This window comes from Cololabis saira, chromosome 18, assembly GCF_033807715.1.
Source record: "Cololabis saira isolate AMF1-May2022 chromosome 18, fColSai1.1, whole genome shotgun sequence".
Taxonomy (NCBI): domain Eukaryota; kingdom Metazoa; phylum Chordata; class Actinopteri; order Beloniformes; family Belonidae; genus Cololabis; species Cololabis saira.
Genome location: NC_084604.1, coordinates 6,416,596 through 6,430,681, shown reverse-complemented (window position 1 = coordinate 6,430,681; position 14,086 = coordinate 6,416,596). Strand labels below are relative to the sequence as shown.

Here is a 14,086-nt window from a genome sequence, read left to right as displayed (position 1 = left end):
AGTATCTCGGGATCTTGTTCACAAGTGAGGGAACAATGGAGCGTGAGATTGACAGGCGGATCGGTGCAGCGTCCGCAGTAATGCGGTCGATGTACTGGACCGTCGTGGTAAAGAGGGAGCTGAGTCGAAAGGCGAAGCTCTCGATTTACCGGTCAATCTACGCCCCTACCCTCACCTATGGTCATGAACTTTGGGTAGTGACCGAAAGGACAAGATCGCGGATACAAGCGGCCGAGATGAGTTTCCTCCGCAGGGTGGCTGGACGCTCCCTTAGAGATAGGGTGAGGAGTTCGGTCACCCGGGAGGAGCTCGGAGTCGAGCCGCTACTCCTCCACATTGAGAGGAGTCAGCTGAGGTGGCTTGGGCATCTGTACCGGATGCCTCCTGGACGCCTCCCTAGGGAGGTGTTCCAGGCATGTCCCACCGGGAGGAGACCCCAGGGAAGACCCAGGACACGCTGGAGAGACTATGTCTCTCGGCGGGCCTGGGAACGCCTCGGACTCCCCCCGGAAGAGCTGGAGGAAGTGTCTGGGGTGAGGGAAGTCTGGGCATCCCTGTTGAGGCTGCTGCCCCCGCGACCCGGTAACGGATAAAGTGGGAGAAGATGGATGAAATATTGGTTTTTATTGGTTTTATTGACTTCATGTTGAGGTATTCTCTGATTCTCAGCTTCTTTTCTTTATTACCAGAAATACGGTAATTATTTAGGTCTTCTCATTCAGTAGAAGGACGTTTTGTGATATCCAGTTGTTTACATTCTTGAGGCACTGACAAAACACATTAATAGGAGTGTGGTCATGTAGAGACAGTTCTAGATAGATGGATAGATTTACCATTTAGAAAGATCTAGGTATCATCTGCATAGCTACAGTACGATTATTATTAGCACTGGAGAATATGGAAGAGTGGGATCATGTGCGGGTTGAAAATCCTTGCAGCCCTCTGTATGTCAAGGTGTTTCACATACCAGTACTATTGGTCACAGAACCACACAGCTCTCTAAAACGTAGCTTTTATCTGTACTTTAATATGTTGGAAAGTGTTTATTTTACAGTGGCAACTGCCTGTGTGAAGACCTCGTCCCAAAATGTTTTGGACATATTTTTGGTCACAGAATTACCACCTTTTGCTGAGAAGGATTCAAATAAAACTTAAGTATGCCACGAAGGGATATGTCCAAACTCTAAAAGTACATATGGTTGGTAATAAAGTTAGACTGGAGGCCAGGGTTTGCAGATTACAGTACAAGCAGGTGTAGCCTTATCTTACATTTCACAGATTGAACTTCTAGCATCAACACTGTTCACACACTGCAAAGTAAGATTCATTTTTAGTGCTGTGTAGTGCTAGATATGGCATTATAAAGATGTAATATACCATATATATGACATACCTGATGCTTAGCACTAAATATAAAGCTATAGCTTTGTGTCTGGTGCTTGGTAGGTCCATTATCTGAGGTAAAGTCATGACACTATTGGAGATAAATGTTAGCTAATGTTAGCACAAGCTAGCTAAAGGATAATGCAAAGGCTGCAACATAAGCGCAATTTAATAACTAGGTAACTTTAGCAGAGTTAAAATGTCCTTGTTGAGCTTCCTAACTAACATTACGCACCTTGTTTTTGAATTGTGCTATAGAAATAAACTTACCTTGCCATTAAGTTAGCTGCTTAATCCAACGCAAACATTTAGCTCTGTTTTATTTGGATTTAGGAAATGGAGTGAAATAAACAAAATTATTCATCATCTTGGAATACCTGGAGACAGTAATACTTCAGACACATTGTTTTAATTCTTTTGACGTGAGCCAGTGGCCAATAGACGTGGCCAATAGAGGGCGCTAGGGCCACAAAACCACCACAAAAAAATAAATAAATAAATGTGTAGAAATATGTATTTATAATTTTTTTGGATGAGCAAGATAAGTAGTAGCCTACATAGTGAGTAAAGGTGTTTATTTTCATTTATGCTTACTAAAGTTAATGATTGGTCACGTGTTTCCCACGATGCGTCTGTGACTACTTTTACATGCAGTCAAAATTCGGGTTATTGCTAATATTCCGGTTACTGAAACATTTGGAATATTCCGTTTACATGCGTGAGCAAACAGGGTTATCCCTGTATACATGGTAATTAATAATTTGGGATATCTGGATCAAACCAGCGACGCACGAAGAACGTGATGACGCAATTACTGTCATTTCCGCTTCTTCTTCCTGTATCCAAATTCAAAACAACTGCTGCTTCGCGCAACTTTTCGCTCACCTTCTTGTAAATCTCGCTATCCCGGTACTTTCTACCGTCTACAAATGACAAAATGTTCATATCCTTCATTACATTTATGAAGTGATTAGTCTCCTCCTGGTCTTGTGTTTCTCCGTGTTTAGAAGAACTTCCTGGACTCAAAAGACCAGGATTCCTTGTGAACAGAACATGTGCAGAAAACAAATTCATGTTCCGTTTGATGGGGATATTCCGTTTGGCGTTTACATGACCCAATATTCGGGTTTTAAAGGTATTGTGACATGAAAAACACATTTTTATTGATTTTTTGTGTTTTGTTAGGTGTCTTGACATCAATTACACCCAAAAAAACCGAACTTTTAACATTCAGTGCATTGTGTGCTTTCTGGGATTTTCCGCACAATTATGCAAAAACGGCGCATCTGGTTTGGTGGCGGACCGTTACGTAACGGTCCGCTAAATCACCGCCCCCTCCACCCAGCTCCCTGCCTCCTCTCCTCTCCAGCGCACCATAAAGGCTGATTTATGGTTCCGCGTTACACCGACGCAGAGCCTACGGCGTAGGGTTACACGGCGACGCGCACCGTACGCTGAACCCTACGGCATAGGCTCTGCGTCGATTTAACGCGGAACCATAAATCAGGCTTAACACGGAGCTGTTTAGAGCCCCCTCTGTTCTCATCACCGGAGGACAACTGCTAAAAAGACCCGCGGCCACTGACTGGACTTAAGATAAGGGGACACTGCTGCTTCGCATGCCTTTATTTTTATGATTGTTTGCTGTGGACTGCTTTGCCGTGCTGCTTTTCCGTGCATGCTTCGCCTGTCGCTCCTGGCTTAACTCTCTGACGCCGCTGTTAGCGTATTGGTTGTGGCGAGCTACGGTGCTGCCTTCCAGTCCTCTTGTCCCGGACTTCATCCCCGGGCTGTAGTCGCCCTGTCTGTGCTGTGTGTGTGGGTGTTTGTGGTTCGGTGTGCGCGCGTGTGTGTGGAGACGGCAGAAGTGTGCAGCAGTTGGGTTGGAGGAGGTTGGGAGGAGGAGCGGGGCAATGATTGACAGTAAAGGGGGAAAAGGAAGCGTTTTTCACTGCGCAAAAAAACACCGTCATAAAAAGCCAGGCATGGAGTACTGGAGTGAAGTTTTTCTTGTTACACCTTTTTAGACACATTTGAGGGATATTGGCCAAGACTTTTAATAGTGTTAAAAGCATGTTAAAAATTATGTCACAATATCTTTAAAAGGAGTAACCCAGGGCTCATATTCGGGTTTTTAAAAACCGGAATATGAGCAAATTCAGGTTTTTCAAAGGGGTTATTGGTGTTTACAGGGCCGTGCAAATTCGGGTTATTGCCAATATTCGGGTTTTAAAAGGGTTATTGATGCATGTAAACGCAGTCACTGAGCAGCATCGCAGGTCCTTCCTCCCCGCTGCCATCAGACTCCACAACCAGGCTGATCACCGTAGCAACGGACAATAATAACATGTGCAATAACAACATGTGGAATATCTGTCTACCTCCTACACATCCTACCTGCTTTTTTTGCACTGTTTTTCTTTCTTTCTCATACATGTACTACTTTTTATTGTTCATTCCAATGTATATATATGTTTTACTTTTTAACCCTTTCCCTGCATGTGTGTGTTGAGTGTACTGCTGCTGCACAAAGTGAATTTCCCCATTGAATTTCAATTCAATTCAATTCAATTCAATTCAATTTTATTTATATATCGTCTCATACAACAGATGTTGTCTCTAGACGCTTTCCAGAGATCCAGAACATGAACATAAACATAAACCCCCGAGCAATTATTATATAAACAATGGCAGGTAAAAACTCCCCTAGTGGGAGAAAAGCCTTAAGCCAAACTTGAGCAGGACCAGGCTCATAAGGGGGGACCCTCCTGCCGAAGGCCAGACTGGGGGAGTCAGGGACGTCAGCAGCACAGCAGGCAGGTGGAAGCAGCAGCGGGATGACCAGAGGTGGGGGGGGGGGGGCGTCAGCAGCACACAGCAGTCATGTGGAAGAGAAATAAAGGATAATCTTATCTTATCTTGTCAAAAACAGGACAAAACTTATGTACAAAAAATAAAACGCTGCATGTAATTATAATGTTGCTATTGTAATTTAATTTATTCAAATACAGATCTGATACCTTAGTACACTATTTGCCTGCTTTTTGGTATATGTCCATGTTGGAGTTTGGTATAGCCCCCCCCTGGAGTAATCTACACCAGCAGCCACTGACGTGAGCTCTATAAAACAGATGAAGGTTCAGGATGGTTTGCTATGGAGCTGAAAGCTACAGATGCCAAAGCTCCAGTCTCTGTGCAGCTGATACATAAAAACTATTGGCACCATCGGCGTTTCCAGGCTGGGTCTTACCAATAGGTCAACTGCAGAGAAGCAGACCACAAAGACAGCGAGGAAAGAGTTGATATTGGCGACGTCCCACTCTCCTGAGCTGTAAAACACAAGCCATACTGCAAAAGGGAAAATGCAAAGTTGTTTCTGCATTCTTTCAGTCGTATTGTGCTCAAAGAAAAAACGCTGTGAAACATTCTGCCTAGCTATGTATTGACATGTCAGTTGGTGCTGTTTCCAGTGTAGTGTCCCGGTGAAAGTGTGGCAGGGTGAAACTAACCTCGGGGGATTACAGGGTCATGTGGTGGATCAATAGATTCAGACTAGAGACCTAGTTTGCCGCAGCATTGAAATAGTGTCATCCACTGTGAGAAGCGATGTCCTGACAGTCCTCAAGGGACAACAAACAAGCGCTGATGTCACCTATAATAGGTATATTTTTGGATAAAGGTTTTATGGTAAACCACTCGAGGAAAGGATCCTTGTAAACATGTAAGTAAAACTGCCTTTGTTGCATTTCGATTCCAGTTTTATTCTGCCTGCATAAAAAAAAAACTATGATGGGTTTTTTTTCTTCACCGACAGCTAATTATGATATGAGAGAGGATGGGGGACTGGAATTTATTAGGCAGTATTTTAGAAGAGGTCCACATTCATTCCACCATCGTGGGAAAGATCTGGCTAACCATCCTCTTCATCTTCCGGATGCTTGTGCTTGGCGTTGCGGCCGAAGACGTCTGGGATGACGAGCAGAGTGAGTTTGTCTGCAACACGGAGCAGCCCGGCTGCAAGAACGTGTGCTACGATCAGGCTTTTCCCATTTCCCTCATACGCTACTGGGTCCTGCAAATCATCTTCGTGTCCTCCCCCTCACTCGTCTACATGGGCCATGCGCTGTACCGTTTGAGGACCCTTGAAAAAGAGAGGCACAAGAAGAAAGCCTGCCTGAAAGCTGAACTGGAGGGGACGGACCCCGTCCAGGACGGGCACAAGAGAATCGAGCGAGAGCTCAGGAAACTGGACGAACAGAAGAAAGTGAGGAAGGCTCCACTCAGAGGCTCCTTGCTACGCACATATGTTTTTCATATCTTGACCAGGTCTGCGGTAGAAGTGGGCTTCATCATTGGTCAGTGCGCTCTATATGGCATTGGACTGTCTCCCCTGTACAAGTGTGAAAGGTTGCCTTGCCCCAACAGTGTTGACTGTTTTGTGTCAAGACCAACAGAGAAGAATATTTTCATGGTTTTCATGCTTGTTATTGCTGGAGTTTCTTTATTCCTCAACATCCTTGAGATTTTCCATCTGGGGCTGAAGAAAATCAAAGACAGTTTGTATGGATATAAGTATGGAGATGATGAGAGTGTTTGCAGGTCAAAGAAAAACTCCATGGTACAGCAGGTTTGCGTGCTCAGTAACTCCTCACCGCAACGGTTGATGCAGCTCACGCAAATGACTTGCTCTGATGTTCATGGAGAACTTCTGCCTTACAATGTGGTCTCGATGGCCACTCAGAACCAGGAGAGCTCCAACAACTCCAACCAGCAGCCCCCCGCACAGATGCAGTTGGCGTGCCGGGATAACAGGAAGCCCTCGTACAGCAGCGAGGAGTCAAACGGACCTCAGAGTTCGGGAAAGCCGCACTACGGAGGACCGCGGGCAACGCTGATGTCCAGCCACATGGAGATCCCAGCCGCTCTGAAGAACCCGCAGAGGAAGCAGAGTAAAGTGAGTGTTTACAAGGAGCTCAGTGACATGAGCGATTCTCCAGAGAGTGGCCACTACCCTGGCGCTGCCAGGAAGTGCAGTTTCATGTCCCGAGGAATGTCGGAGGCTCAGCTGGCCAGTCCGTCCGACACTTGCGATTCTCAAAGTGGGACAGACGGCGAGGCGCAACACCTCACCCAGGGAGAGAGTCCAGCGGTGACCCCACCTCCTCCGGCTGGCGGGAGGAGGATGTCCATGGTGAGGAAATGTCCCCACTTTCATGTTTAACAACTTTAAGGTGTACCATTTTATATCAATTTATTAACAACCTGAAAAGTTATGTCTCGGCTAAAAAAATGGAAGGAAACAATTAGAATGACAATGTTTTATGTGATCGTCGGCACATCTTATAAAAGCCAGTGACATCCATTTGTATTGAGTATTTTTGCATCTCTGTTGGTCAAAACTGGCCAAGTTTTCTGTCCAATACAGCCCAATTATCAACCAATTATATTCCATTTGAATCCAATTTGGTATGATGTAGCACAGTGCACTGGCACCACCTGGAGTTCACCTGTACATCAGAGCTGGACAGAAATCAGACCACACACGGTTTCTAGTTAGTTTTGTGATCACCACCGGAGAAGTTTTCTTATGGCGCTTATCCACTAGTACCTACTCAGCGCACCCCGACTCCACCCGCCTCGTCCTCGTTTGTTTCTAGACACCCAGATCAGAAGTAGGAGGTTGGAGTGAAGCTGCTGTGACGTATTTGATTGTGTAATCTAAACGAAGAAGACAACAACACTAAAGATGTAGAACCTGGAGGAGATGATATATGTGCTGCTGGGTCTGTGACTTGTGTTTGATATCAAGTTAAAAAATGAGAGTGAAAGAAGCTTCAAACGGCGACGATTTAAAAAAAAAATTTGTTTGTGTCGGAGCTGAGGAGAAATCAACTGAGAGCCGCGAGCAGCTATGAAGAGACAGATCTCCTGGTAGATCTGGTCGTTCCTTATCGCCCGTCTAGATCCGTTTTTAATTCTCTCCTCAGCACCAGGTTTATGAACATCTGCACCTCAGAGTTGGATCACCAAACAGACTTTTTCGCTGCCATTGGCTGTCGGATAAAATGAAGAGCCGCGACTCCCGCTTCCTGACTCAAACGTCTGACAGCCCTGCCCCCCGACCAATTGGTGGCGTGTAGTGTTATGACGTCATGGCGCTTTTCCACTAGTACCTACTCAGCGCGCCTCTACCCGCCACGCCCCCGTCTTGCGCTTCTCCACTACGGGCCGAGGCGGGTGGAGGCGTGCCGAGTACGTACTTTTTCTGTATCTATTCTGCCGAGGTTCTGAGCGGCTGAGTCGGCTGTATCTGACGTCATCACACTACAGGCCACCGATTGGTCGGGGGGCCGGCAGACGTTTGAGTCAGGAAGCGGGAGTCAGCGCGAGAACGACTCGCAGCTCGCAGCGATTTTATTATACAGCGCAAAAGTCTGTTTGGTGATCCAACTCTGAGGTGCAGATGTTCATAAACCTGGTGCTGAGGAGAGAATTAAAAAGGGATCTAGACGGAGATAAGGAACAACCAGATCTACCAGGAGCTCTGTCTCTTCATAGCTGCTCACGGCTCCAGCTGACTTTTCAGCAGCACAGACACAAACTAACAAAAAAAAAGCGCCGCCACTTGAAGCTTCTCTCTCTCTCATTTTTTAACTTGGTATCAAACACAAGCCACAGACCCAGCAGCACATATATCATCTCCTCCAGGTTCTACATCTTTAGTGTTGTTGTCTTCTCTGTCTAGATCACACAATCAAATACGTCACAGCAGCTTAGCTCCAACTCGCCCACTTCTCACCTGGGTGTTGAAAAACAAACGAGGACGAGGCGTGCCGAGTCGGGCGCGCTGAGTAAGTACTAGTGGATAAGCGCCATTAGAACCTCGGCAGAATAGATACAGAAAAAGTATCTACTCTGCCAGCCTCTACCCGCCTCGGCTCGTAGTGGAGAAGCGCAAGGCGGGGGCGTGGCGAGTAGAGGCGCTGAGTAAGTACTAGTGTAAAAGTGCCATTAGAAGGATAAGGTACTGGGTTCTGTAAAGATCTGTAGCTCATTTCCCTCAAAACACATGTCTGTGTATGTCATTTACATGAAAGAATTGAGTGGAGGTGGCTCATAAAACTGTTGTGGCTCTTGTTCAGTAGCTCCTCAAGATATCAATGGGCCAACATTAAAACAAGGTGAAGAATAAACAAATATCCCACTCAGCAATGATCTTTTGGATAATTGAACCATAACAGCCCCTGAAAACTGATTTATTGGTACAAAACCTTTGAACCAGCTGATTCAGCGTGTCCTCTTGTCCTCCTCAACAGTAGGTGTGTAGTAGTAGAAGTAGTAGAAATGGTGTGTGACACCCCTGGAAATATCTTCTGCCTTTACGTCAAGGCCAAATGTATTTATATAGCACATAAAAAAAGAACAAAATTGACCAAAGATCTTGATAATCAATCAAAAATCATAATTTGAGATATGTCAGGAAAGTTTTTTCGGTAGCTCTGGATCACGTCTGCATAATGTACTTCCATCCTTTCATTTTACAGAATCGCCCTGACATTATCCCCGAGCATAATCTGATTAACTTGGAAGTTCACGACGGCAAGGGGGTTGAGCAAAGCAAAGCTAAACCAGACTTCACTGTTGACATGATGTTTTGAATTTTGCAAGCTCTTCCCTTTTTGTGCCATATATGATGCTGAGAAGAATTGCTGAACCACTTCAACTGTTTCGTCAGTCCACCAAACATTTTAACAGCAGCGTAGCAGATTGTCAAAGTGGTCTTTGTCATCATTTATAATAATATCATATGTAATATCACAATTCTTTGTGGAGAGCAGCATCTTCCTTCATTCTCTGATTGACACCCTGCCTGTACAATTATTTCCATACGGTAGAATCAAAGATATTTGTCTACTACGGCGTATTAGGGCCAAACTAAGACAAAAAAATTACGAGAATAAAGTCATAATATTACAAGAATAAAGTTGTAATATTACGAGAATAAAGTTGTAATATATTATAAATATATAAATATAACTTCACAAGAGGCTCAATATTCCTCATTTTAACACAGGGAGAAGATGCTCTTCCTGTTAGAGTTCTCATAAATTACCACTTCATTTTCATAATATTACGACTTTATTCTCATAAATCACGACTTTATTCTCGTAATATTACGACTTTATTCTCGATAATATTACGACTTTATTCTCGTAATATTACCACTTTATTCTCGATAATATTACCACTTTATTCTCGTAATATTACCACTTTATTCTCATAATATTACCACTTTATTCTCGATAATATTACGACTTTATTCTCGTAATGTTACGACTTTATTCTCGTAATATTACGACTTTATTCTATTAAGACTTTATTCTCGCAACATTACGACTTTATTCTTGCAAAATTACGACTTTATTCTCGTAATTTTCCGACTTTATTCTCATTATATTATGACTTTATTCTCATAATTTCCAATTTTTTTTGTCTTAGTTTGGCCCTAATACTCCGTTGTATTTGTCAGATCCAGTAATGTATTTAAGTCTTCAGCATTATGGACTGTTTCTTCTTCACTTCACTGAGGATTCTGAAATGCTTACTTGTAGGAGCATAGTCAGAGTACGAAACTGTCTCCATTATAAGTAATGTTTAGTTTTATTTTAGATTTAATTAAGTCTTTCTTTTTGACAACTGATGGATGTCTAAACACTGAGATTACTTTGTTTCCGTGTCCAACTTTAAACAAATCAAATATTCTTGATCGTATGTCTCCAGAGATCTTCTTTTGCTAGGCATGGTGCACATTATGAGTAGCAAACTTAACAACTTTTAAGTAAAAACTTTAATAACTGTGCTTTTACCAATCAAAGTAGCTCCAAACCCATTTCATTAATTGAACTGCTTTTATTTTTTTTGCAAACAACTGACTCCAATTGACTTTGACTGAAGTAATTTCAAGTAAATGGTTCAATGATTTAATTTCCCAGAATGTGAGTGTTTAACAGTGTGTGCAGCACATTGTGTTTGTCTGATGTCTAAGATAAAAATCAAATCACATGAACAAGCAAATCAATGCAGAAAACAAGTTGCTCTTTTTTTCCTACTGTAACCTTGGAAAGATAATTAGAAAAGTGTAGGACTTTTGCATGTAGGTGACATTAAGTTAAAAGCTCAAAAGTACTTAAAACTATTGTAAAGCAAAAGCTTCTCATTTGTTGCTAGCTGTATATGTTACATGAATGATAATACGTCATCCAAATGTACTTTTTATTTATTCTTTTGTCTTTCAGAGCATGATTCTGGAGTTGTCTTCAATCATGAAAAAGTAAATTGAAGTGGTACTTGGGACAAAGCCAGAGACATCTTGAGACATCTGTTCCGCGGCGACATTGTCTTCACAGCATCTTTATTTGCGTTTGCACAGAAGGTTCAGTGCAGTTACGTTCACACTACTTAACAGGCATCAAACCTTTCCATTCTTTTCATTTAGAGTTCAATTGTTTTCTTCAGCGTATTCTTACCAGAATAGATTTCCATCTACTTGTTTAGATCAGTGGGTGGTAGGAGTCATCACGACCATATCTGTATATATGTTAAAGCACACGACTGCTCCGTCATGACATTACAACATGATACATGGAACAGCAAAACCTTTTTATTTGTGGACTTGGCAACAAAAAGATGACAGAATTCTCTAAACCACATTCATATGTATGCCTGTATATAACCAGTACTCGAGTTGTAAAAAAGAATCAGGGGGGATGGTGGATTTTATCATATGGGGACAGATAATTTGTGCTGATTACAAATAATATAATATATTACAAATAATAGCACTGACCAAAACACCTGCAGAAATACTGCAGGAATGACATAGCAGCAGTTAAATGCAGCCTTCTGTAAGCTTTAAATATCCACTGGGCTTACATCAAATACATCAAAACACAACAATAAAAAACACTTTTCTGAACTTATCAATATGACTCTGTCCTTCACAGGATAAGAAAAATGGATCACTGCAAAAACTCAAAATCTTAACAAGAATATTTGTCTTATTTCTAGTTAGAATGTCTCATTTTAGTAAAAAAAATCTCATTACACTTAAAACAAGACTCATCACTGGAAAAAATAACAATTTTCACCTGTTTCAAGTAAATTTTCACTTAAAATAGAAGATAGTAGAATAGTAGAATAGTAGAAAAATCTGCCAGTGGAACAAGATTTTTTTTGCTTGTAATAAGAAGATAAATCTTGTCCCACAGATTTTTCTACTTATTTCAAGTGAAAGTTTACTTGAAACAGGTGAAAATGGTCAAATAAGTTATTTTTCTGGTGTTATTTTTCTGGTGATGACTCTAAATGTTGAAATAGCAGTAAAACCACATTCATTGATGAAATGACATAAGGGATGGAAAGGGGGGATGGCAGTTTTACTGGGGGGATGATTTTGACCGTTTTTATTTCAGGGGGGATGATTTGGACCGTTTTTATTTCAGGGGGGATGCAATCGCCCCTCATCCCCCCTCAACTCGAGTACTGGTGGTAGGAGTCATCACGACCATATCTGTATATATGTCAACGCACACGACTGCTCCGTGACTCACATTACAACATGATACATGGAACAGCAAAACCTTTTTATTTGTGGACTTGGCAACAAAAAGATGACAGAATTCTCTAAAGCACATTAATATGTAGCCTGTATATAACACACTAAATGTATCCAGCTGCACAGAACAAAGGCTGAGATATAATGGAAATGGGAGCTGCCACCTTTTTCTGGTCATTTTCAATGTCGTGGTCACCCCTCCTGTTTAAGCCAAATCTTGTGTTGCCAGGTTGAATACTTTTTTGCTTCCTCGAGTACATGTATGTAAGGTCACGATTTGAGGTGGCCAACCCTGACAGCCCTGGGAAGGTTTTAAATTTATTGAAAATTATAGAACATTGATAATGTATCCATAAACATATTCTTTTGACATGAAAACACATACACCAGAATTTTTTTTTTCTTTTTTCCTGACAAGACTTACTACCACTACGGAAGAGTATCAGGGCCAGGCAGGAGAAAAATAAAAATAATATTTTAGGATAATAATAATAATAAATTTCATTTATAACGCACTTTCCATTCGGAGAATCTCAAAGTGCTACAAGAGGGAAAAAAAAAAAAAATCATTGATCATTGATCATAGCTAGCGTATGCTTTGTTAAAAAGGTGTGTTTTCAGTCCTCTCTTAAAATAGAGGAGGAAGATTCTTTTTTCATTATGGACTTCGAGAAAAAAGTGGAAATGCCGAGATTAATGTTGAAGTACAATGTCGAGAAAAAAGTCAAAATGTTGAGAAAAAAGTCACAATTTTGTGAATAAAGTGGAGATTTCAACTTTATTCTCGAAATTTCAACTGTATTCACAAAATTTCGACTTTATTCTTGAAATTGTATTTCAACATTAATCTCGACATTTCCACTTTTTTCTCGAAATTGTATTTCAACATTAATCTGGACATTTTGACTTTTTTCTTGACATTTCCACTTTTTTCTCGAAGTGCACAATAAAAAAAAATCTTTCAAAAAATCTCTCTCAAATATTTTTTCTCCTGCATGGCCCTAATACTCTTCCGTACTACCACCCACTCACAGCTTACACATGCAAACTGTGTGTTTTTGGAATTGCAATCTGTATTCTGTAGTTGCTGATACATCTGTGCTTGCAAAAATAAATGACCATTATTTGCTTGGATTCTTGATAAATCTACAAGTCTTCTTCTTCTTCGTCTCCCTCTCTCTTTCTCTCTCTCACCCCCTCTCTCTCTCCATACACACACGCACACACACACACACACACACACACACACACACACACACACACACGCACACACACACACTGATCTGTGAAGTAGTTCCTTCCATCTGTTGGGGCCACTCTCCCAGCTGTGAGGACATGACTCCAAGTACTCCGACTACTACTGGCTTCTCTAATGCCTTCACCTTCCTCACCTTCTTCATTTCTTCCTTCAATGCTACATATTCAGGTTCTCGTGTTCCTTCCTCTTGATATTGCCGTCACTTGGGATTGCCACGTCAATCACTCTCTTCTGCAGTTTGTCCACCCCAACAATGTCCGGTGATCAGTACTGGAGTTGAGGGGGGATGAGGGGGATGGCATCCCCCCCTGAAATAAAAACAGTCCAAATCATCCCCCCCTGTAAAACTGCCATCCCCCCTTTCCATCCCTTATGTCATTTCATCAATGAATGTGGTTTTACTGCTATTTCAACATTTAGAGTCATCACCAGAAAAATAACACCAGAAAAATAACTTATTTGACCATTTTCACCTGTTTCAAGTAAATTTTCACTTGAAATAAGTAGGAAAATTTATCTTCTTATTACAAGCAAAAACATCTTGTTCCACTGGCAGATTTTTCTACTTATTTCAAGTGAAAATCTACTTGAAACAGGTGAAAATTGTTGTTTTTTCCAATGATGAGTCTTGTTTTAAGTGTAATGAGATTTTTTTTTACTAAAATGAGACATTTTATAGAAATAAGACAAAGTTTTTGCAGTGATCCATGTTACTTATCCTGTGAAGGACAGAGTCATATTGATAAGTTCAGAAAACTGTTTTTTTATTGTTGTGTTTTGATGTATTTGATGTAAGCCCAGTGGATATTTAAAGCTTACAGAAGGCTGCA

At 41.6% G+C, this 14,086-nt stretch overlaps 1 protein-coding gene across 1 annotated transcript; it reads left to right on the top strand.

The window, feature by feature from the left end:
* Positions 1-4,983: 4,983 nt before the first annotated feature.
* On the top strand, positions 4,984-13,132 carry gja10b (gap junction protein alpha 10 b). Its single transcript, XM_061707351.1, has 3 exons — positions 4,984-5,104; positions 5,198-6,574; positions 10,680-13,132. Exons 2-3 carry the CDS (start codon positions 5,219-5,221, stop codon positions 10,716-10,718), a joined length of 1,395 nt encoding a protein of 464 aa, XP_061563335.1. The 5' UTR covers positions 4,984-5,104; positions 5,198-5,218; the 3' UTR covers positions 10,719-13,132.
* The last annotated feature ends 954 nt before the right edge of the window (positions 13,133-14,086 follow it).